General features: G+C 41.9%; 1 protein-coding gene across 1 annotated transcript in view; it reads right to left on the reverse strand.

The window, feature by feature from the left end:
* Nucleotides 1-23,733, reverse strand: part of LOC115089699 (probable E3 ubiquitin-protein ligase HERC6) — a 192,808-nt gene that overhangs the window by 138,609 nt on the left and 30,466 nt on the right. The window contains exons 3-6 of the mRNA XM_029597905.1: nt 12,152-12,228; nt 5,618-5,845; nt 1,215-1,309; nt 894-1,021 (exon numbers count right to left, since the gene is read on the reverse strand). Coding sequence (XP_029453765.1) covers nt 894-1,021; nt 1,215-1,309; nt 5,618-5,845; nt 12,152-12,228 — 528 coding nt within the window. The remainder of the gene's footprint in view (nt 1-893; nt 1,022-1,214; nt 1,310-5,617; nt 5,846-12,151; nt 12,229-23,733) is intronic.

Raw genomic sequence — 23,733 nt, forward strand, 5'->3', positions numbered from 1 at the left:
AGCATCTTGGCGAAGAGGCTGACTTCCCTCACCTGGACACCAAACTCACATATAGAGTACATACTGCTACACTGAACTGCAGTTTATGTAAATACATTGCTTTGAATCAGTGGAAAACATAAAATGTGCCAATCATTTTCCTTCAACTTCTTCCTTAATTAACTTTCCAAAAGGCCAATTTTTACTGGGATACCTAGAGGAAAGGCTATGAACCCAAATTCAATCACTTCATGTCCCCAAAACTCATGGCAAATATGCCTTTTCCAGCACAACCTAGCAAACCACCTAGCAAACGACCTAGCAAATGATAAAAAGAAAGAAGCTTAGGGGTAGATTTCAAAAGATTACATGCACACGTCCATGTGCGCGCGCTACCCAGCGTGCACATACGGACGTGCGATTTTATAACATGTGCACACTGGCGCACGCGTGTTATAAAAAGCCGGGTCAGCACGCACAAAGCGGGTAGAGATGTGCAAATACGCGCGGTGACACATTGGGGCCTTCCCCAGTTCCCTCCCAGTCCGCTCCTTAATTACTTCCCAACCCCCTAGCCTGACCTCCCTTCCCCTATCCTAAATTCCCCCAAATTCATTATCCTACCTTTTGCTCCTGCTTCTGAGCAGGAGCAAGTTGCGCGATCCCCTAGCACAGCAACAAATGGCCGCTGTACCGGGCACCTCTAGTCCCGCCCCATCCCCGGACTGCCCCTTATGCTTAACCCTAGGACTTACACGTGTCCCGGGAGTTTACGCGCGTGGCCGGGCCCTTTGAAAATAGGCCCGGCGCACGTAAGGCCTGGGATTTATGGGTGTAACCTTTGAAAATCCGGCCCTTAATCTCTATGCATGTGAAATTTACAATCAAAACAGGAGCTGCAGCCTGCACCATACCTGCCACAAGCTATCTGTGAAACGACACCATCTATCCCATCGATTTTCTGAGGACCAGCTGACTGAGTTGATGGACTGTGTCCCAGCTGTCCATAGGTATTATCTCCAAACGTGAACACACTCCCATCCTGTAGCGTCAAAATCACATGTTTTAAAAGCTCCATAGAGAATCAGTTTGACAGTGCAATGAATGAAGGAAGATTCAAAGCAAACCTCACTCAGCCTCTTTAGTAGTGGCTGTGGCCAGTAAAAATCTTTAAAAAGCTGAACAAAAATTTAAGGACTCAAACCGAGTAAGTATGAATTAAATCAAATGCTCACCCTTGTGAGCACAGCAGTGTGCTCATCTCCACAGCTGATGTAGATCACACCAAGAGCTTGAAAAGCTGCCACCACATATGGTTTAAATTGTCCTGCTGGGGAAATATAAATGAAACAGCCTTTAATATCCCTCCTCCCTTTGCACAGAACTCTCTTGGGCCAGATAAACCTAGGCTTTCTGCCCAAACTACAAATTGGGAAAATCATTTAGTAGATCTGGGTACTTTGTGATGACATTGAGGAAAGAGAGAGGCCCTCACAAACACCAAATGCCCCCACAGCCCAAGTAAAGCAGCACGTGGGCGCCAGAAACAGTACGAGCCAGTATAGAGGCTATATCTGCCCATGCACCAATTCTACACATGGCATCTCCCAACATAAGTGTCAATTAAAAAAAAAAACCGGTTCTGTACCATTCGTTATTCCTTGAGAAATCATACCTATGTACAACCTCACTGGTTTTCTAGCCACAACATTCTTGTAGTACTACTGCTATATAACAGAAAGGACTAATTCAGATTTGAATCAAGGAACATTTATCACTGAAACCTGAAGCTTGCTGAAGGCTGAGTGCAAAGTTTATATGCTGCTTTAAGTTTAGAATGGGCTTGTTGCCCTTCCCCTGGGAGAGATCAGCCAGGAAAAGGTAGGGGCATTTGTCATCTTGGAGAGAAGCTCTTTCTAGAGCACATGCCACTTAATGAAGCTTTTCTGAGGTTGAGAGCAGCAGTATGACTTAGGTGGGACAGATAAGTCTCCATTTGTTTTAATGAGGATGTTTTAACTCTTCATATCTTGTTTCTTCATTGTTTGTTGGAGACCATCTTGGGCTTGCTGGAAAGCATTCAGCCCCCTTTATCCAGCTGGCCTTGGGACAAGGCAAAACTACAGTCAAGGTTTTTGGCACTACTCCCTATCAACTTTGCCAGCAATGGCATATTTGATGAATGTCTGTGGCTGAACTTTTAATAATATGAATAAAGAAGGTATTGTTATAATATATAATTGATAACTGATTCATTTTCCAGTATGTACTGCTGGGATGTAGCAGCTTATGCACAGCAACTTAGCAAAATAGGGGCCTTATTTACTAAACATTTTTTCAATAGAAACAAATGTAAATAGGCCCCTAAAGATCGCCCCATTTTTTTTTTTTAATTTTTTGCTCCTTCAGAGCAAATGTGTGTAAACCCCCCCACGTGTGTGTGTCTTCTTTGCCTCTGGGAGCTCTCAGACCCAATTATTATTGTAGGAATACTTGCAGAGGTCTGAAAGGGTTAACTGTAAGTGAAAAGTAACAAATTATAATGCAGAGATGGAATCCAGCTAAATTATATGGAGGGGCCAAAAATCATCAGCAAAGTCAAAACACTATATCATACTTAATGGATGGTACCAGAGTTGTGTCTAGTGACTATGACATCGTAATCCCTGAGAATGTTCTAACCTCCAATAAAAGCTATAAATGAGAAAAAAAAAAGAATTGTTTGTTCTTGTATGTTCCAAAAACATAGTTGCTAAGGTTCTTGTGAGTTAACGTCATAAGATAGCTGCTATTCTGTAGCAGAAGCTTATATTACTGAGACATAAGATGGAGTTCTAGGCTGTTATTTGTTCCCAGGAAGCTTGGTGATAGTTCGGCAAATAAACAGCCATTTAGACTATGTAGTCACCATCTTAGCAAAGAGATGTGAGAACGCAGGAGAAAAAAGAAGAAAAAAAAAGGAAGAAATGCCTGTTGGTGAGAAGTAAAGGACACTTGTACTACAAGACAGTTAGTGAGCAGATTTTCTGTTTGTACTTTATCTATTGTAAGGATGGTGGATCTGAGCCTTACCAAAATACCACATATAAATACATTCTGAACACAGCAGAGTAACTAATGGCATTGCTTGCCTGCTATAAATGGTTCAGGACATAATGGTCACAGGGAACTGAGATGCTGTTACACATACATACATAGCATACAGATGAAAGCTAATACATTGACTAGATCTTCTAAAGTGGACTCCGCCAGGTCCAATAGATCCAGCTATTGCAGTTTTTGAAAGTTGGTGATGCGGGACTTAAGAGGTTTTGGAACATGCACCATTACAGTTTAGAGATAATCTTACAGTGGAGGAGCGGGAGGCTTGTACTTCACTTCAGAATGATCCATCTATAACTATACGCCCGGCAAAGTGGGTGGTACTGTTATCCTTGATATTGTAGCATACGATAGGGAGGTTATGCGACAACTTTCAGATATTAAATGTTATTTGCCACTGGAAGGGGATCCTACACAGGCATTACAGTGTGAGATAGCAGAATTATGAGATGAAGGTTTGGCTAGCAGGTTGATTACTCATAAAGAAAAACATTTTTTTGTTTGAACCTTGTCCTAGTACCCCAATTTTCTACACAGTACCTAAAATACACAAGTCTCTGATCTCACCACCTGGTCGCCCAATAGTATCTGGGATTAATTAGATATTGGAGACTTTATCCAAATATGTAGATTCATTTCTCAATCCTCTGGTAAGTCAAATTAAGTCATATTCGTGATTCATCAGATTTTATTCTTCAAATACGATCCATTTTAGTGTTTCTTTAAATTCTCACAGAATATAGGAACTACTTAAGTATATATTCTGTTTCTGTGTGTTATAGTTCAATATATGCCTGGCACGGAGTTTCATTTATAAGGTAACTTTGATGGCTATAGCAAGCAACATAGTGCGCAATAAGATATATTGTTGCATCCAGCTAATTACATCTGATACAATAATATATATTTAACACACCATGGGATTTACCCATTATTTATGTATTTATTTGTTGAGTTTTATATACCATCATTCGGTGCAGCCATCACAACTGTTTACAAGAATCAAACAGAATACAGGTAAACATTTGCTAATCATTGAAAAACAATGGGAGGGATTACGGGAGGGAGGGGAAATAAGGGAAGAATTGAAATTTAAGGGGAAGGAGGACAGTATAGGCAGTGAGATCTATTAATCTTAGAGGCAGTCTCATTGTATTGTTTCTCATTACACTGTAAGACCATTTGTATTAAACATCTGTAATGAAAACTGAAGAGGTCTGGGTACAGAGTCAAGAATTTGAATAGTCAAAATATTACACATACAGGCCGATACAGTAAAGCGCGACCGCGGTTACCCTGCTTCTAACCCGCTTTGTACCCACAATTTGGCCGCGTAAGTCAAACCTGCGATTCACTATCCCTTTTAACCCATCCTTACTGCTTCTTGAAATCAACGGGTAACCCTTTCCGCCCGCAGCATGTATATATGATATGTAAACGATTGGATTAGCTATTCCCTCCCATCCAGCGTGCACCCCAATTATCGCCTTTTTAACCTGCAGTTTTGCCGCATGTTTAACCTGCTAATTTACCGCCTACCCTTACCCCTGCGTTAGTGTGGAGCGTCAGGCAAGCCCCAGCAAAGAGACGAAATTTCACAGGCAAACTTTCCTGTGAGGCTTCAGCGGATCGGGCACTCCCCATGCGAGGCTTCTAGCAGCCCCCACCAGCGAAGATGGATGAGTGCACGCCGTGACCTGAGCGCCTGGCTGGACGTCCAAGGTCACGGCGTGTGCTCATGCACGTACAGGCGGGCGTTCATGCACCTTCGCCGGCAAGGGCTGCTGGAAGCCGCGCCTCGCATGGGGAGCGCCCGATCTGCCCCGGGCTGCTGCCGAAGCCGCTCGGGAGGAGGGGAGAGAGGACTGGGGCTGCTCCGGAGCTGCCAGCACGTCCGCCCGCACGGGAGACCAGCACCCATGGATGTAGCCAGGGCAGGTGAGTGGGGGCTGGGGGAAAGTTTGCCCGATCCTGGCTCCTCTAAAGGTCTTGTCCCAGGGGGTGAGGGGGTCAGGCAGTGAAGCAATCATTTGCACAGGACAACAAAACAAACTGCACCGGCCCTTCTCCAGTATCCACTTCCTGGTACCTGTCATTTCAAATGTCATTTGACATGACATTTGAAATGATAGGTACCAGCGCACCCAAGATACTGTATAGGTGCTGTATAGCACTCTATACAGTAAAATGAATTGCGCTTCATGGACGCGGCTTGTATTTGCGTGCCATTTAAATACTGTATCGAGCGGTATGTGATCCGGACTGTGTGCGTGGCAAACGAGGGTGCGCCTGGCACTACCACACTCTTTCTTCCACGTCCTTACTGTATCGGCCTGATAATAATTATTCTTGATGCAGATCAAAAGCACTATGTAAAAGAAAAAACAGATCTACTCATAGGTAGCTTTGATCTTTGCTTCATGCAATAGTTTGAATTAGAGCACTGCCTCGCAGTGCAATTGTTTCAATGCCATGATTGTGTGCCAGAGTTATCTGCCAAAGAGCCAAGTCCATTAATTAGAAAAATGCAAGTTACCTTTTTGGCCAACATGATGAAATCCCAGCTGGCCTGCACTGTTTCTGCCCCATCCAAATACAGCTCCTGACAGAGACAGGGCAAAGCTGTGCATCCCTCCTGCAGCGACCTGAGCCAGGGGGATGCCCTCCAGGGACATTACTCGCTGAGGGCTGACCTGAGAGCCAAATCCTTTCCCCAGGCCCAGCTGCCCATAGTTGTTCTGGCCCCATGAGAAGACTCTTCCATCTGTGCAAAAAAAAAAAAAGTCAATTAAAAATAACGATGGTGGAGGAAGTAACCTCATCTTTACCGATGGTGTCTTGAATGCCTTGCTCCCAATCCCGTTTTTGAGCAATCTCGCTAATCCCTGCAATCTGAAATTAAAAACTGTATAAAGAGCAAGGTGTATAGCGGAGAACGATGCCATGTCGGTGAGAAAGAAATTGGTCGATATGAAACAGTTCTTCTATGAAATCGGAGGGCAGCAGAGGGATGGCGAATCGGTGGGGGATGAGTCCAGAAAAGATGTCAGGGCAAGGAGTCTGTGACGCTGATGGCGCCCATAATAAACTGGAGCCCAAGCTTTAGCTCAGAGATGCTTATTTGGGCAGACTTCCAAGTCTAGTTCAGTGAGCTTCACCAAGATATGGGGTTGCTGAAAAGAGAATTGTTAACTATTGTATGTGATCTGCGCAAGGACTGTGCAGACTTGGAAGAGCATGTGGATGATGTAGAACACTGCATGGAGGAACAGGAAACAGCTTAGGAGCAGTCAGAAAAAAATAAAAAGGCTGAGAGAGGATAATGGAGAACAAAGATTGGATCGAAGACCGGAGAATAGGTCCAGGCGGAACAATTTACATCTGAGAGGCGTACCAGACAGCACGCTATTTCAGGATTGCGTGCAAGTTGCCAATAGTATTTGTATGACAATTCTGGGACAAGATGAAGCAGCCAAGGGGATTCCTCATATTGAATGTGATCGAGCACATTGCACCCTTGCTAAGCCAAGAAAAAATATGAGACATCATGGTGTGATTTCATAAGAACTCTATTAAAAAAAAAAAAAAAAGTTCTGTCCCAGCCTAAAACATTAAAGGATTTTCAGTGGCATAGACACAAGATGGAAATCTATCAAGATCTATTTTCAGTGACAATCCAAAACAGAAGGGATTTTAAACAGATCCTACGAATTATGAGAAAGAGTAACACACAGATATAATTTTCAATCAACTGTGTGACTTCCCGTATCAAGCGAGTAGATGAGGCAGCAAAGATCTTTCAGGCCACAGGTCTAATGAAGCCTGGAGAGCAGGTTCTGGGAAATGCATCACCCTCTCATGGAAAGGAGCCAACCATCAGATGGCAGAGTGTGCAGTCGGGTGGAAAAAGACTACACAGGAGGCTCAGTTTCATTAAGAGAGGGTGCAACATGAACAGAGCTGTTGAAAGGAAGTATTATTCTGGCCTTGGAAGGGGGCTCCTGGAATAGATTTGAAAATCTGTTTTGGTGCTTTATAAAGAGGACATTTTCGAATGTGACGGTTTGCTCAATTTATATGGTTGCTAGTGGCTGGGCAATAAGCTGTGTTTTTTTCTTATTTTTAGATTAGCGAGGTGGTTAAGCTTTTACTGTATGAGCGGGATTGATATGAGCGATGTCATTCCTCTAGGAGATGGGTGGTTGGCAGAGGTGGAGTTGGGTGGGAAGCGGTAGAGGAGGGAGAGGTGAGGGAGGGGAAAGAGGTGGGCTGGGAGGGGAAAGAGAGCACTGAGAATAAGAATGCAAAAGGTTATCAAGTTAAGAATTAAATCCATTTGGGTGATGTTTTCTCCCTGTCTAGATGGGTATGGTGTATCTCATATAAAGTGCCAACAAAATAAAGCGACAGGGTTTACAAGCTGTAATAGTGCATCTTAAAGATTGTATCATGGATTATGAAGGGGCTTAATACTTATGAGAAAAGAAATTGTTACTGAAGGATGCGCTTCATATGAAAGCAGACAGTGATGTGTCAGGAATCTCATTTAAAGAAGAGACACGAGAGATTGATGTTTTCATCTCATTTCCCACAGTAGTTTGTTGCTTCTGCCTCAGTAAAAAAAATAAATATTGTGGGGTAGGGGTATTATCTTCTAAGGATATAGTAGTGGATGTAATCTCTTCTATCAGAGATGTAGAGGGAAGATATATTATTAAATTTAAATTACACAAAGAATTGTACACATTAATGAATCTGTATGGGCATTTCTGTTGGAGGTATCTAAGGTCTTGCAACAATGGGCTGAAGGGTTGGTTATCATCGGAGGGGATTTTAATTTGACCAGATACCCTTACTTGGATAATAGTGGAGGAAGCCAGATCTCTACCAGTTGTCATAGGAAATGTTTGAAGGCCTTGATGGGAGATTGGGGGTTGATTGATGTCTGGTCAATAATGCACCCTATGGACTGGATTGTAATTGTACTTTTTACTCCAAGGTACATAAGGTCTTTTAAATAAAGTAGTGGAGACTGACATTGCGTTATACTACCACCATCTAGAAACACCATGGTGGTAGTATAACGCTATGACTATTTAAGAATTTATTTGAATCAAGACACATTCTGATAATATAATCTGTCTGGGCCCCTGAGGAAGGAATGAGCTGAAACATGGGTAGTGTCGGGCCAGCCGGTTAGACGCAAATATGCATGAGTTTAACCAATACTAACACGCATTAAGATAAGTGTCTTTGGTCTTTTTGTGGAATAGCGATATGTTACAAACATAGCATTTGTTGTTGTTGGTTTTTTTTTTTTTAATATAATTATTACAAAAAACAAGAGTTCGGGGACCTATGATTATAATGTTTAAAAAGGCGTTTGCTCATTTGTGTGGTTATTCAAAATAGTAATGTAACCAAAATAAGTGAATTTATAAACCACTTATTGTATACATATATAATGAGGTCCTCGTAACTTTTATCATCACGCAGTTTCCTTTTTGTATGGCTTTCTATACATTTTGAGATACATTTATTCAGCTAACTTTAGGACAGGTTTACGGGCTGACCAGAGTTAGCCGGCTAACTGAATATCGGACTTAGTCAGATAAATTATCTAGCTAACAACTCCTCCCAGTTATGCCCCTGGAATGCTCCTAATTTATCAAATTTTAGCCGGATAAAAAAAAAAAGTTACTCTGCTAGAATGTAGCCAGATAAGTGCCCAAATCTTCATTTAGACAGATAACTTACAAAGTTATCTCTCCTGTCCAAATGTAGCCACATTTGATGTTCCAGGCTATTCGCAACTTAGACACCCATTACTTTTCCTCTTCAATTTCTTCTTTCATTCCAAAAACTAGACTCTCAATCCCTTGTTCTCATTCCCCTGCTTTATTATTTACTCCTCTCCGTTGGAGCCAGTTATCACGAGATAGTCAAAATGCTCCTTTTCTTATCCAGTTCTGCTTGAGGCTTAAGACCCACCTTTACAAGCTAGATATTGCAAAATTAGATTTTCTCTCTATATTTTATTCTTCACATCATTGTCCTCAATTTATGAACAGCGAGTTCATTTTGTAATTGCATTTAGTGCAAGGCACTTCTGGAAAGGATGCCACAGAAATGTCATATAATATAAGGTAAGCGGGTGGATTTTCTAAGAGTTACGCAGGGGTTGTTCACATAAAAATAACGTATATGTGCGTAAATAGCATGTGCATGCATATATTTTATGAACTTGTCTGTCCACATGTACATGTCACGTGTATATTTTAATGGGGGAAAAAGGAGAGAGAGGTCTAGGGCCATTCTGAAGTGGGGTTCATAAGCACACACGGAAATTGCTATTTTGCAAGAGATATACGTGCATATATTAGTAAACTTGTCTGAATGCTTTTACACCTGTTAATTGACTCATGCAATTGAAATCAGACTTATCTTTTGTCTGAAGGTTTTGGGTGGGAGGTCTGCATGAACCAATGGGGGGTTAGGTTGAAGTGCTGGAGGGCCTAGGTGAACTGGTGAAAGTCTGGATGAACTATTGGAAGTGTGGTCAAAATGGTGATTCCAAGTACACGTGCAACCAAGTATGTTTTAGAAGTGTACATGCATATTTTAAAATATTATTTAATTATGAGTTCTTTACCTAATCATTACAGAAAAGTGAAATATTTTTCTGTATTGTATGTGTATGTTAAATGTGATTATAAAACATCTTAGAACACCATGAGGTTGATATTTAAAAGACATTTAGATGGATAACTTTTCAGATGGCTAGCCAGCTATATTTAAAGCCGTATGCGGTTAAATTCTAGCTGCATAAGTCGGAGGCAGTCTGGGGGCAGGTGGGAGGTGTTTTGGGGTTGGCCAGAGTTGGCCGCATAAGTTATACATCTAACTCCAATATTTGGAGTTAGCCACTTAACCAACACGGCTAAATCTGGTCATGATGTAGTGCAGTCCTAAACTGAGCAGGATATACTTATCCATCTAACTTTAAGATAGATGGGTATATTGAGTGGCACAACTGCACCTCTGAATATCCCCATTAAGTTAGCCGGATAGCTATATCTGGCTAACTTAACTAGGTGCTCCGCAGCTGAATATCGACCTCTTTCTGTTTGAAAGATAGAGATGTGCATTCGTTTTTGCCAAATTGAAAAATCTCAACAAAATTGTCCAATTCGGCATGTTTCAGGGAGCCCAAAAAAGATTGGGGATTTTCCTGTTTTTTTGCAAAAATTCATTTTTACGATTAGTGCGCACTAACAGGAGTCAGTGTGCACTAACAAAAACTAATGGTTTTTGTTAGCGTGAGCTAACGGTTCGGGTCTAACAGTTATTCCCGTGCTTTTTTAGCTGTTGTGTTTACAACTGCAATTTTCTTTTACATAGTATCTTTCATTAGAGATGTGCATCGTTTTTTGAGTTTGTGTCGTTCTTCATTTTTCGGCCGCCATGGAAAATGTCTCTTTTTCGGGTCTTTTTTTCGCGAAAAATCGATTTTTCACGAAAAAAAGACCCGAAAAAAAGACATTTTCCATGGCGGCCGAAAAATGAAGAACGACACAAACTCAAAAAACGATGCACATCTCTAATGAAAGATACTATGTAAAAGAAAATTGCAGTTGTAAACACAACAGCTAAAAAAGCACGGGAATAACGGTTAGATAAGAGTAAATTGAGACGCTAAGATAAAAGCACCCTTTTATGGTCTGACTTTTTCCAGAATTCTCTCTGGTGACACCAGGAATAAAGCCACAAAACTTGCCCGATTTGGAGCAGGGGAAAATAAGGAGTAGGAGAACAAGGGTTTGAGAGAAGAGAGTGGAAGAGGAGAGAAACCAGATTCTAAATTTGAGCATCTTGTGCAGTTAGATCACCACTTCCTTTCTGCACTAAATTCATGAACTGAAAAGGACAGTGACCAACTACAACTGACTAAACATCAAAGAAAGAAAAAAAATCATGAGTCACATAAGCTCTGTGCCAGGATTTCTTCCATCAATGTGAAATCACAGTGTAGGAATCAAAGGACATCTTTGAACCTAACCAACTATACAACAGCAGAATTTTTTTTGAATGAGAGCTTGATCCAGTTTCCTCCCTATTTAATTCTGTGTATAGTATTTTAAGGTTTGCATTTAATTCTGAGTGAATAAGTGTGTATTGGAAAGTAATTCTGAGAGTTTGCAAATGTCACCCTCAGCTCTGAAAAGGTGTGAAAGCTGGTTCCTGAGCAAGTAAGTTCTGGTGTTTGATTCCCAACCAGTTCCAACCACGGAAGTTGCCACGTCAAGGAATGAGCAGAGGAAGTCTCCTTTTATACTTCCCCTGGTCCAGTGCATTGGAAACAGCTGTAGGCAATTAAAGGGATGAGGTCCCTTTAAATCTGGTCAGGAGGCGTGGCCTTGTGCTTAAGAGGGCGGCGGCCATCTTGGATTTCGGCCACGGAGGAAAAAGCTGCCCAATGCCGCGAGCGAGGAGCAGGGACGGCTCCCAGCCCGGCGGCCATCCCTGAGGCCCGCGCCAGTGCGCGGGAACCGGACTTTAGCAGCTTCCCCCTGATGCTGCCACGACGGGTTGCTGTTGCGGGTTGAGGTAGGGGGCTGCGGCTGTCCGAACACAAAAGATTACATGATTGTTACTTTATTATTTTAATTTTGTTTGCCACCAAGAGTTGATAGTTTGGAACTGTAAGGATATAAATTTCAATACTTTTTTTAAAATGTTAATGACCTTGACTATTATTCTTGTTTCTATTGTGTGTGTTGGTTACTGGAAAAACAATAAAACTACATTGTTAAACAGAACTAGGGGGACAGCACAGTGATTATTCATACAGGACAGCAAAATACCTAGCACCAGCCCTAATGCTAGAATGAATGTACTCTAGATTATACAAGTATGACCTTCTTTGGACAGGTCCAGGGTAGTTAATGCCCTTTTGGGAGAAATTTGAGGCCTCAGGAGAAGATGAGGTTTAGTAAGTCAAGCAAAATATGAATAAATAAATGCCTTGGCCATCAGGAATTACTGAATAAACAGAAACAACAATGATTACCTTTTAGAAGAGCAATGGAATGATAATGACCACAAGTTACTTGTATTACTTTCACTTTGAAAATCCCATCTATTCTCCTGTAAGCAAAAACATATGAAAAAAAATTTATTTTGGTAAAATGAAAACAAGGTATTTATATTTTAGAAACTATTATAATTTTAGTCCTTTTGTAACGCTTACAAATCTAATTTCCTGCTTAAAACTTGTTTTATTCACAATTTTTCAAATAAATATTACAATTTACAAAATAGCACATTGTGGTTTGCAAACATCCAATTTAACACAGCATGGTTTATTGACAAAGTTGCACAAGAACATAGGCTGAAATGATTCTACTGTATTTGGTATTAACCGTTGATGGGTAAGCTACAGTGAAATCTCAGACTTTGATGGGGACACCCCTGGACCCCTCATTGGCATCCCCCCATCTGGACCCAGCCTCCAGTGTTAACCTCGGGCCAAAAGGATTGCCTGCTCTTGCTATAAACCATCAAAAGAGAGTAATGCTTACTTCTGTCGGCCTCTGTCAATCACATGATCACAAGGTTCCACATTCATACCATACTGCAGAAATACATCCCAGGAGGCACCAGCTTATAAAATGTTTCATAATAATGGTCATGGAACTCTTTAGCTTTACCCCTAACACCCATTCAGGATTAACTGTGTGGGTACTCTGAGGGTCCTGCCAAACACTGTCCAGACCTGCCTGCACCTGGGCACATGCCCTACACTAGCAACCTCCCATCAATTGGGTTCCCACTTAACTTTGAGCAAGAACACTTCTTGTAAGCTATTCCTTAGTGGTTTCTAAAGACACTGATACTCCAAATAACCCAAGGGTCATACAGTTCCTAGAAATGCACAGATCAAATATAAAAAAATGCTAGAATGGTCAATCAGTCACAGGACAGAGCTAACAAACTAAAGGAGTTTATTAATAAATAGCTATAACAGTAAACAGAAAAAAAGATAATTTGCAAAACAGCCAACAGAAAACAGCAAGATAAGACAAGTTTCACTGTACTTAGTAATGCCTGGGGCGGTTCAGGAGGAGTTGTCCTCATAAGGATGTGTACAGCTGGGAAAGGGCATTGGCACAGATCTGGTTCCTCTGAACTTCCAGCCTAGACTGGAGAGTTCTAGCAACTTCAGGACTAGGTCTTTGTTGACTCTGTCTGAAGGACCAATCAAGGCACAAAATAATAGTTTTCTGACCAACAGCACTAGAATCTTACAACTCCCCAAACATACTGGGAAATATGCTGTCCAAGGCTCACTCTTAGTCCAGCAGGCATTCCAAGCCTCAGTTTGAACTACAGCATTGTAAAAGTTAGACTACCACTTGCAAGCTAGCTTAAAGGAAATGAGCTTTCTCTGGGAAAAACACAAATCATATGGCAGAATGAGGAATCACAGTGCACACAATCCTTGTTATATGCACAATAATGCACTATTAACATTATAATTGAGGGCTCTTTCAGGAAGTGAGGAATACTATGGGCCTGACTTACTAACAGGCCGATACAGAAAAGCGCGGCCGCAGTTACCCCGTTTCTAACCCGCTGTGTACTCACAATTTGGCCACGTAAGTCTAACCCGCGATTCACTATCTGTTTTTACCGATCCTTACTGCTTCTTTAATTTGACGCGTATCCCTTTCCGCCCGCTGCATGTATATGTATGTAAACGATCCGATTAGCTATTCCTTCCCATACAGTAAAGTACGCCCCGACTATCGCCTTTTTAACCTATCTTGCCACGTCTTTAACCTACTAATTTACCGCCTACCCTGACCCTGGTGTTAGTGTGGTGAACTTAGCCGCCCAGTCCCAAACCAACCCAATCCACAGAAAAAAAAATGCTTCTCGCACTTAGCCGCCCAGTCCCAAACCAAACCAATCCAAGCCCCAGCGGAGAGAGATGAAATTTCACAGTCCCAAACTTTCCCCCAGCCCCCGCTCACCTGCCCTGGCCGTGGCCACACAAGCCCCCAGCAGCAGCAGCAGAAGGGCAGCGAGAGAGAGCGGCTTCAGCAGCCCCGCCGGCGAAGGTGAATACGCGCACACCTGTAGGTCTAATATGGGCGCTCAAGGCAGCAAAGGCGCATGCGCACACGCCGTGACCTCCGACGTCCAGCCAGTCACGGCGTGTGCGCATGCGCCTTTGCTGCCTTGAGCGCCATTTGAAATGACAGGTACCAGCGCATCCAGGATACTGTATAGATGCTGTATAGCGCCTATACAGTAAAATGGATTACGCTTCATGGACGCGGCTTGCATTTGCATGCCATTTAAATACAGTATCGACCGGTAGGTGATCCGAACTGTGCGTGTGGCAAACGCGGTTGCGCTGGGCACTAACGCACCTCTTTCTACCGCACCTTACTGTATCGGCCCGTAAGGTTGCTCCCTGTTTTGTCTATGAAAAAAAAAAAAAAAAAAGCTTAGCAAATCAGACCTTAGAATTGATACTTAGATCAGAATTTGAGTGTACCAGATCTATTCCATAGTTCAGTATAAACATGTGCGGGTCACATCTAACTTTCTTGTTTAATTATGGTCTGTTCTATCCATCCCTTTTATCATCACAGTATATGATTGACCATACACATGAATTTCTTCTAGAATTTTGGAGATTTTGTCTAACACCAATTCTTCAGCTGTATGCAATCACTTTAAAAAGTCCGGACTGCTGTTAAGATTTCCAGTTTCTGGCAAGAACCACTTGGCAACCAGGAGCAACTGAAATATAAATTCTTTAAAACAAACTGATATACTCCAATTTTTAAATAAAACAATAAAAACAAACTTAAAGGTGAATTTTAAAAGCCATATGCATGCCAAAACTGGGAGATAGGCACCATCTAGCACAAGCGCATTTCCACCCGATTTTATGAACTGCTCACATACGTGCACAAGTCTCATCGGGGAAAAAAAAGGGTGGAATGTGGACAGGGCATGGGCCAAGAGACATGCGCACATGTAGCTGCGCACCTGATGCGCATCCAGATCCATTTCTGTGCAAACTTACTTCTGCTATGGATGAGGTGTAGGTCTGAATAAAACTATTTCCAGGCATCTAAGAACTGCTTGAGGGGGGTCTGGGTTAACGTGGGGGGAATGCAGGCTAAAGGACCAGGGGGGTCTCGAGAACCTAGCTATAGACTGGGCAAACTAGTGGATGAACTGGTGAAACTGGTATTGTCTGGGACATGCACCCTTTATAAAATTCACTCATTTGCATGTCTCAAAGCTGATGTTTCCTTAATGTGCATGCACACATTCAAAATAGGGAGCACACAAATGTGCCTGGCCTATTTCATAACAGGTGCACGTATCTGTGCATCGGATATAAAACTGCGACTTATCTGGTCGCAAACCCATATACACGTGTATATGGGCACCCATGCACCCATTTTAAAGTCACCGTCCTTGGATCTAATGCCAGCTCAATTTGTGTCATTTATCTTTTTAGTATTATTCACCCAATATTTTCTAAAACCTGGGCATTCCCACCACATGTGAAATAAATTGCCTTCCTTGTTGCACTCCCTTCAACACTCAAGCCTCAGCCCCCTACAATTAAGCTTCACAAGGGTCAGATACAATTGACAAGCTATTTTATACAGAATGCAGCTTACAAACATATGTTTAATTTATGAATCGTCTGCCATGGATTATTAGACAAGGGTAATTTTAATTCATTTAAAAGACAGAGCCCACATTATATAATACAACTCGTTCTAAGTGGATAACATTATTAAAAGCAATTGTTCCCTTCCATCACATGCAGAATTTTATATAGTCGAGATAAAAACCCACTTCTTAAAGGCTTGTTATTAGACCAAATTCAATTAAATGAGGTAGTCCAAGAATATTATTTCAGTGATCCATGCCGAGCATCTTTAAAAAAGAAATTAACCACCAGAGATGAGCAAGGAACCTATATTGATTAGGATATAGGTCAATATAAATCCAGGAAATGAGTTCAGAGAGTTGGCTGTACCTATTTTGAAAATATATCATAACAAGTTTGGTTCAGTAATAGCAGGATATGAAACCTAAGACTGATATTACTTAATGTTACAATAGTACAGATGAAGTCCACCATACTCCATTATTTAATTGGAGTCATATCTACTCATATAACTGTACCTCAGAGACATGTCTAGATCAGTGGTTCTCAACCTTTTTCCCATCGTTACACACCTGACAGACCACGTTCACATGTGTGACACACTGCTCATTACAATTTACGGCGAAAAACAAATAAAGGTCCAGTATTATTTTTATTGTTAAGAATGACACAAGGAAAGATACATATTCTGTCTGAACAGAAACTGCATAAACGGTAAACATCCCACACCAAAACAGCACCAATTTCCAGCACTTAACAGTAACCACCTTACCTAAGAAAAGGCAACACTGAAAATATTACACCAAGCCTTAAGACACCAATACATCTCCTATTAGGAAAACGGACCAAGTCAGGCTGCTATAGAGCCCTACACAGAAACTACACTCCAGCAGAGAACCTCACCTGACAAAGAATAAAGACACCAAAACGCACAACTAGAAGCATGCAGACAAAAACTGAATCGGAAACTGCAACAAGCCAGAGTCTCTGTATGCAGTGCAACAAAGGAAACAAAGAAACATCACCCACCCTTATAAAACAAATCAAGAAATATAAAATCAGTAGCAGTAAAACCATACTAACAAAAAGAAGATTATTTCAAAACAGCGAATGAATGGAATATCCAATAATTAAAAACTCATATCAAAAATTTCTAGATACCAATAAAATATTTTAAAATAGCAGACACAAAGACCCAGTAATTAAAAAATAATAAGGATACAAAAAATGTTTTGCTCTGATTACCTGGGTACATTTGATATCCAGGTGCCCTGAGATTGTTTTGAATTAGCAGAAGGAATGGTGGTTTGCTTGGAACTTTCTCCTCTCTCTCTTTCTCACACTGGCTCACAATCACTCACATATACACATGCTTTTCCTCTCTCACTTATATAGGCTCTTAATTACACATATGCTTTCTATCTTTTCAGGCTTACACACACAGACTTTCAATCACACACATACATGCTGCCCTTTTCTCTCACACACAGAGACTCATTCACATGCTTACAAACATGCTCTCTCTCATTTACACACAGGCTCTCAATCACTTACTCACATGCTTCCTCACCTAAACCAGCTCTCAATCACACACACATACTATCACATGTACAGGCTCTCACTCATTCACATACATGCTGTCTCACTCACACACACAGGATCTCAAACACATGCTTGCTCATTCACTCACTCTCCCCCCTCCCCCGAACTAGCGGCAGCAACAGCCTCCTCCACTTCTAACCCTAAAGACAGCAGCAACCTACTTCATTTTCAGCCCTCGCGGAGCAAGGAGTCCCATCGGCCGTAGGGGTTGACGACGTTCTTCATTTTTCTCTGAGCCGCGCTGCTCATTCCTCAGGCTGCCTCTTTTTTCTTCGGGCCGACGCTACCTGCACTAGCATGGTCTCTTCTTCCCGCGCATGCACCCGCTGCTCACCACTTCCTCTTCTGGGCCGCGGGGGTGCAGGAAGAAGAGAGCATGCCGGTGCTGCTGACTCCAGCTGTCCTGCCGCGTTCTGCCCGGGCTTTCAGCGTTTTAAGCCCGGGTGGAGGATCTATCTTGCTCGGGTAGGGGGAACAGCTGGGTCAGCAGGGGCCCGGGAAGTGTGGTGACACACCTGTGTGTGCTTGGCGACACACTAGTGTGTCACAACATACCGGTTGAGAACCACTGATCTAGATGATCCTCTTCTTTGAAACCAGCTCCCAAGAGAATTGCATTCAATTTAAAATCTTCTGTTGATACATAAACAGCTAAAAGAAGAAGAAAATGGATAGTGATTTAATGGAGAATATTCACAAGAATGGAGGTGAAAGGGGAAGTGCTATTGCCAGGAGATTTCAATCTGCTGGTTGTTAATTGGGACGTCCTGGCTGCAGTGTCATCTAGAAACAGGGAGATCCTGGATTCGCTGCAAGAAGAAATGTTCTGTCAACTGGTAATGGAAGTCACATGGGAGGGGGCGATACTGGACCTGGTGCTTACCAACAAGGGCAGTATTTGTGTAATGGATGATCATCTGGGATCCAGTATTCCCTGGATGATATGGTTCATTCAAAAGGTGAGGGTCCTAGACCTCAGGAGACTTTCTTAAAATGGGGGGAATGCCTTGTGGACTTGTTAGCTAGATGGGAAAATCTATGGGAAGTAGAAGGGCAGTGGGCAAAACTAAAAAGGAGATATCATAAGAGCAACTAATCTGTCCGCTAGGAAAGTAAATAAAGGAAAGAAGAAAGAGAGGCCTCTATGGTTCTCTGAAGAAGTAGCTGAAAAGTTAAGAGAGAAAATGTTAGCATTTATAAACTACAATAGATTGCAAAAAAAAAAAAAAAAAAAGGAAGACATGACAATGTGTGGAAAAATTAAGTGAAGCTGGGAAAGTAATCAGGAATGCAAAAACATTCAAATAGAAATGAAAATAGTAAATACGATAAATTGGGAGGGGGGGAACAAGACCTTATTTTCAAGATATGTTAGTGATAGCAGTGCAAATGTAGGGAGGAATATATAGAGGCTAATAAGGAAAAAGCAAAATTGCTAAACAAATATTTCTGTTCGGTGTTCACTGTGGAAAGGCCTGGGGCAGGACTGCTTAAAATGAACACAAATAAGATTACCTCACTGCTAAACAATCGATTTTCTGAAAAGTGTGTTCATGAGAAGCTAACTAAACTTGGGGAGGTCAATATTCATACACCAGATAGCTGGATAAGTCCTACTTGTCTGGCTATCTAGCAGCTGCCAAATACTTATCCAGCTAGCTGGTCAGCCAGATAAGTTTAGGGCAAGCAATGGGTGGATGGGGCAGCACTATTCAGCTAGATAAGTTATCCGGCTAAGTTGTGATATTAAGCCTTAGACAGATAACAAATCCAAATAAGCTAAACCTGCTCAATAGTAGGTCTAAACTTAGACAGTTAAGACTTATCTGTCTAAGCCGCAATTTCTACAGGGATATTCAGCAGCACAGTTCTCCTGCTGAATATCCACTCTAACCCCTAGATTCAACAAAATGCTATAATATCGCATGGATAACGCCTGCGGTAAGAAGAAAGGGAGAGGGAGAGTCAATCAAGCTAGGGTGAGAGAACATTGTAGAAATCTCTAGACCTTAACGATGCTATCAGTGCATCTACTCTTTTATGCATATTGCAGAAGTTGCTGAGCTTCCTGAGGCAGAGTCTTTCCACCCAAGCCAGATGTAAAGGAACTGACGGAAAGAGAATGCCCATTACCCCATTGATTTAGGATCACCAGAGCTTTCCTTTCCCAGCTCTGTGATATGGCGCATGGATGAATGGTCTTCTATAGTCTCCATTCTCACAGCTTGTCTCCTGAAATGAAAATGATCGATCTGCATTATCTAGCTACTTCTAGAGGGAAACAAGAGACTTGACTGGTATCAGTCAATCCTTTATCTTCAGATATGTGAATTCCTTCTGGAAGCCATGCTTGCTTACATAAGAACATAAGATATGCCATATTGGGGTAGACCAAGGGTCCATCAAGCCCAGCATCCTGTTTCCAACAGTGGCTAATCCAAGTCACAAGTACCTGGCAAGGACCCAAACATTAAATAGATCTCATGCTACTATTCCTTATTGATTAATAGCAGTTTATGAATTTTAACTCTAGGAACTTATCCAAACCTTTTTTAAACCCAGCTACACTAATTGCTGTAACCACATCCTCTGGCAATGAACTCCAGAGCCTGACTATGCACGGAGTGAAAAAGAATTTTCTTCAATTTGTTTTAAATGAACTACTTGCCAACTTCATGGAGTGCCCCCTAGTCCTATTATCTGAGCGAGTAAATAACTGCTTTACATTATACCAATACTTCACCTAAAATCTATCTAGTAGGTGTGAAGGTTTATGGTTTGTAATTGATGTCATGAAATAGCAGGAGGAGGATGTTAGATGCTGAGAGTGTCTTTGCCTGAGGCCTGATGCGATTGTGCTTCAATGTCTTCCTTTTCAGGTGCTGGTCTGTTAAAGATGCATCATGGCATGGAAGGTATTAGCAAATAGGACATCTTTTCACACTGGCCTTGCTTTTCCAATGCTATTTTGATCTGCTTTCAGGCCAACACAGCATTAGGAACATGTAGTGGAGCTTCTTCAGAGCAGGAGGAAGATGTGCTTTGCCATCTGACAAGTCAGTGTTTCAACTTTATGGGTAGTAGAACTGTTCACCAGTTAAGGAGAAGGAAGAATGCACACAGGGTAAAAGTTGTATTAGTGGAGTAGGATACATGCTAACTATCCAAGACTGCAGTTCATCATGACCTGAGCTTTGTTAAGCTGTTGTGGGTATTATTATGAACTCTAACAAGGCTCCTTTTTGTGTGTCTTGCTGCCTTTTTCTACGTTATACTTTATCTAAGGGGGATGGTCCACATAGGTGTTTGAGAGGACACTATGAGGGTAATTTTGAAAAGCTTTTCTGCACATAAAGGGGGCTTTTTGGAAATTGCTCTGGGCCTTGTACATGTCAAAAGTATGCATGGAAGTGACTTTGCAGGTACTTTTACACATAATTGAAAGAGGCATTCCTGGGGCTGGGGAAAACATTTGCTCACCTCTTTTCAAATTCAAGCTAGCAATCAAGAAATGTGCCCAACCCACCCAAATAAGCACATCTGCCCCTTTAGACATCTTTGACGAGTGTTCATGAATTATAAACACACTGGCCTGACAAAGGGAGGGTAGCTCTCGCAAGCTCATCATACATGGGCAATTTCCAAACTGCCTGCCTATGAGCAACATCTGCGATTACTCTGTAGCTGTGGATCTTGTGCTTAATTTTCAAGAGGGAAAGCAGACACCTAATTTCCCTTTGAAAACTGGCCACAGATACAAAGTACCTGTGGACTCTGCACCTATTTTTCATGAGTGTAACATTTCAATTTAAAATAGCACACGAAGATTTGAAAAGCCAGTCTGTATGCATGGTTTTCCTTCCCTGAACTAAACACTCCCCTGGGAACACCTCCTCATGGTTTAGCTAAAGGTACATGCAATATGAAAGACTGCATATAAGTTTAGCTGGATTTGGGGGAGGGGGGAGTTAATTTTCGATCCGAGCAATTTTATCAGGTAAGTGGCTTTGTAAATTGCCCTCAACTGTATTAGTCCAATAAAGGCATGCTTGTTGGGCTTTTTTTTTTTTTTTACAGAAATATTTCAAACAGTGGCAGACCAAAATTATGAAAAGAAAATTGTGACGTCGAAAGAAGACAAAACACAGGCTATTCTGGGCAAACAGACAGTTATCCAAGTCATTCCCAGGGGAGCTAGGATATAGACAGACATCCGCAGACTGACATTCCAAGGAAAACTGAGCAATATCTGGCCTTTGGGCTAGTTTCATGCATAAACTGAGAGCAGGCCTTCAGCAGACTTAAAACCCACACATCATAATCTTATTGTATCGGTAGGATTGCATTTCAGGAGGATTTGCCTATGACTGAGGCACATAAATGTTCAGAATCCTATGGGCCCAATTTTCAAAGGCATTTACACGCTTAAAACTGGGTTTTACATGTATAAATACACTTTACCTGTATAAGTGGGATTTTGAAAATTGCTACAATATATGTCACTGAATTGTCAATAGGTTTTACCCACGTTAAGTACACTTACCGTGGGTATATGGCTTTTGAAAATTGCTATGGTAGTATAGAAATGATGGCAGTAGACGACCTAACAGCCATTCCAGTCTGCCCAGCAAGCTTTCACAATTATTTTTCTCATACTTATCTGTTACTCTGACTGCTGAGGTCAGGGCCCTTATTGGCAACTTTTTGGTTCTAATTTCCTTCCATCGCTGCCATTGCTGGAGCTGCAAAGTGAAGTATCAAGCCTAATTGGTTAGGGTTAGTAACCGCTGCAATAAGCAAGCTACTCCCATGCTTATTTGTTTACCCAGCCTGTACAATTTAATCCTTGTTGGTTGTCTAAATTTAAATCCTGTTTTCTTCATTCCCCCTGCCATTGAAGCAGTGAGCTGCACTGTATATGTATTCAAAGTGACGTATCGGGCTTGATTGGTTTGGGGTAGTAACTGACGCAACAAGCAAGCTAATCCCACGCTTATTTGTGAATGCAAATTCTTTTTCCCACATTTCCTCTTGCCGTTGAAGCATAGAGCAATGTTGGAGTCGCATTAACCGTGTGTATGTTTATTGAATAAGGTATTAATCACCAGGTTGTAGCAGTCATTCCCACAAGCCACCCCCATTCCTCTTCTCTTCATTCACATCCTCAAGACTTTATGGATCCACAGTATTTATCCCACGCCCCTTTGAAATCCTTCACAGTTTTGGTGTTCACCACTTCCTCTGGAAGGGCGTTCCAGGCATCCACAACCCTCTCTGTGAAGAAATACTTCCTGACATTGGTTCTGAGTCTTCCTGGAGTTTTAAATCGTGACCCCTGGTTCTGTTGATTTTTTCCCAATGGAAAAGGTTTGTTGTTGACTTTGGATCATTAAAACCTTTCAAGTATCTGAAAGTCTGTATCACATCACCCCTGCTCCTCCTTTCCTCCAGGGTATACATATTTAGATTCTTCAATCTCTCCTCATAAGTCATTTGATGAAAACCCTCCACCGCTTCCATCCTGTCTCTGTCCCTTCGGAGATACAGTCTCCAGAACTGAGCGCAGAACTCCAGGTGAGGCCTCACCCTGGAGACAATCACTTCTCTTTTCTTACTTGATATTCCTCTCTATGAAGCCCAGCATTCTTCTAGCTTTAGCTATCTACTTGTCACATAGTGTCTTAACAATCTGAAGTCGGCGAAACAATCACCCCAAGGTTGGTCTCCTGCTCCGTGACAGCCCTTCACCCCCGCATCAAATACATTTCTTTCGGATTTCCACACCCCATATGCATGACTCTGCACTTCTTGGCACTGAATCTCAGTTGCCATATCTTTGACCAGTCTTCCAGCTTCCTTAAATCCCGTCTCATTCTCTCCACTCCTTCCGGCGTGTCTACTCTGTTGGAAATCTTAGTATCATCCGCAAATAGACAAACCTTACCTTCTATCCCGTCCATGATGTCGCTCACAAAGTTATTGAACAGGACCGGTCCCAACAACAACCCTTGCGGCACTCTGCTCCCTCTTCCAAGTAAGTTCCGTTTACCATCACATTGTTTTCTGTCCTTCAATCAGTTTGCTATCCATGCCACCACCTTGGCACTCACTCCCAAGTTTCTCATTTTATTCACAAGCCTCCTGTGCGGGACCATATCAAAAGCTTTGCTAAAATCCAAGTAGATGACATCTAGTGCTCTTCCTTGATCCAATTCCTTAGTCACCCAATCAAAAAAAGTCTATTAGATTCGTCTGACAGGACCTTCCCTTGGTGAAACCATGCTGCCTCTGGTCCAGCAATTCTGCTGCTTGTAGATAGTTCACTATTCTTTCCTTTAGCA

The sequence above is a fragment of the Rhinatrema bivittatum genome, chromosome 1 (genome assembly GCF_901001135.1).
Source record: "Rhinatrema bivittatum chromosome 1, aRhiBiv1.1, whole genome shotgun sequence".
In the NCBI taxonomy this organism is placed as follows: domain Eukaryota; kingdom Metazoa; phylum Chordata; class Amphibia; order Gymnophiona; family Rhinatrematidae; genus Rhinatrema; species Rhinatrema bivittatum.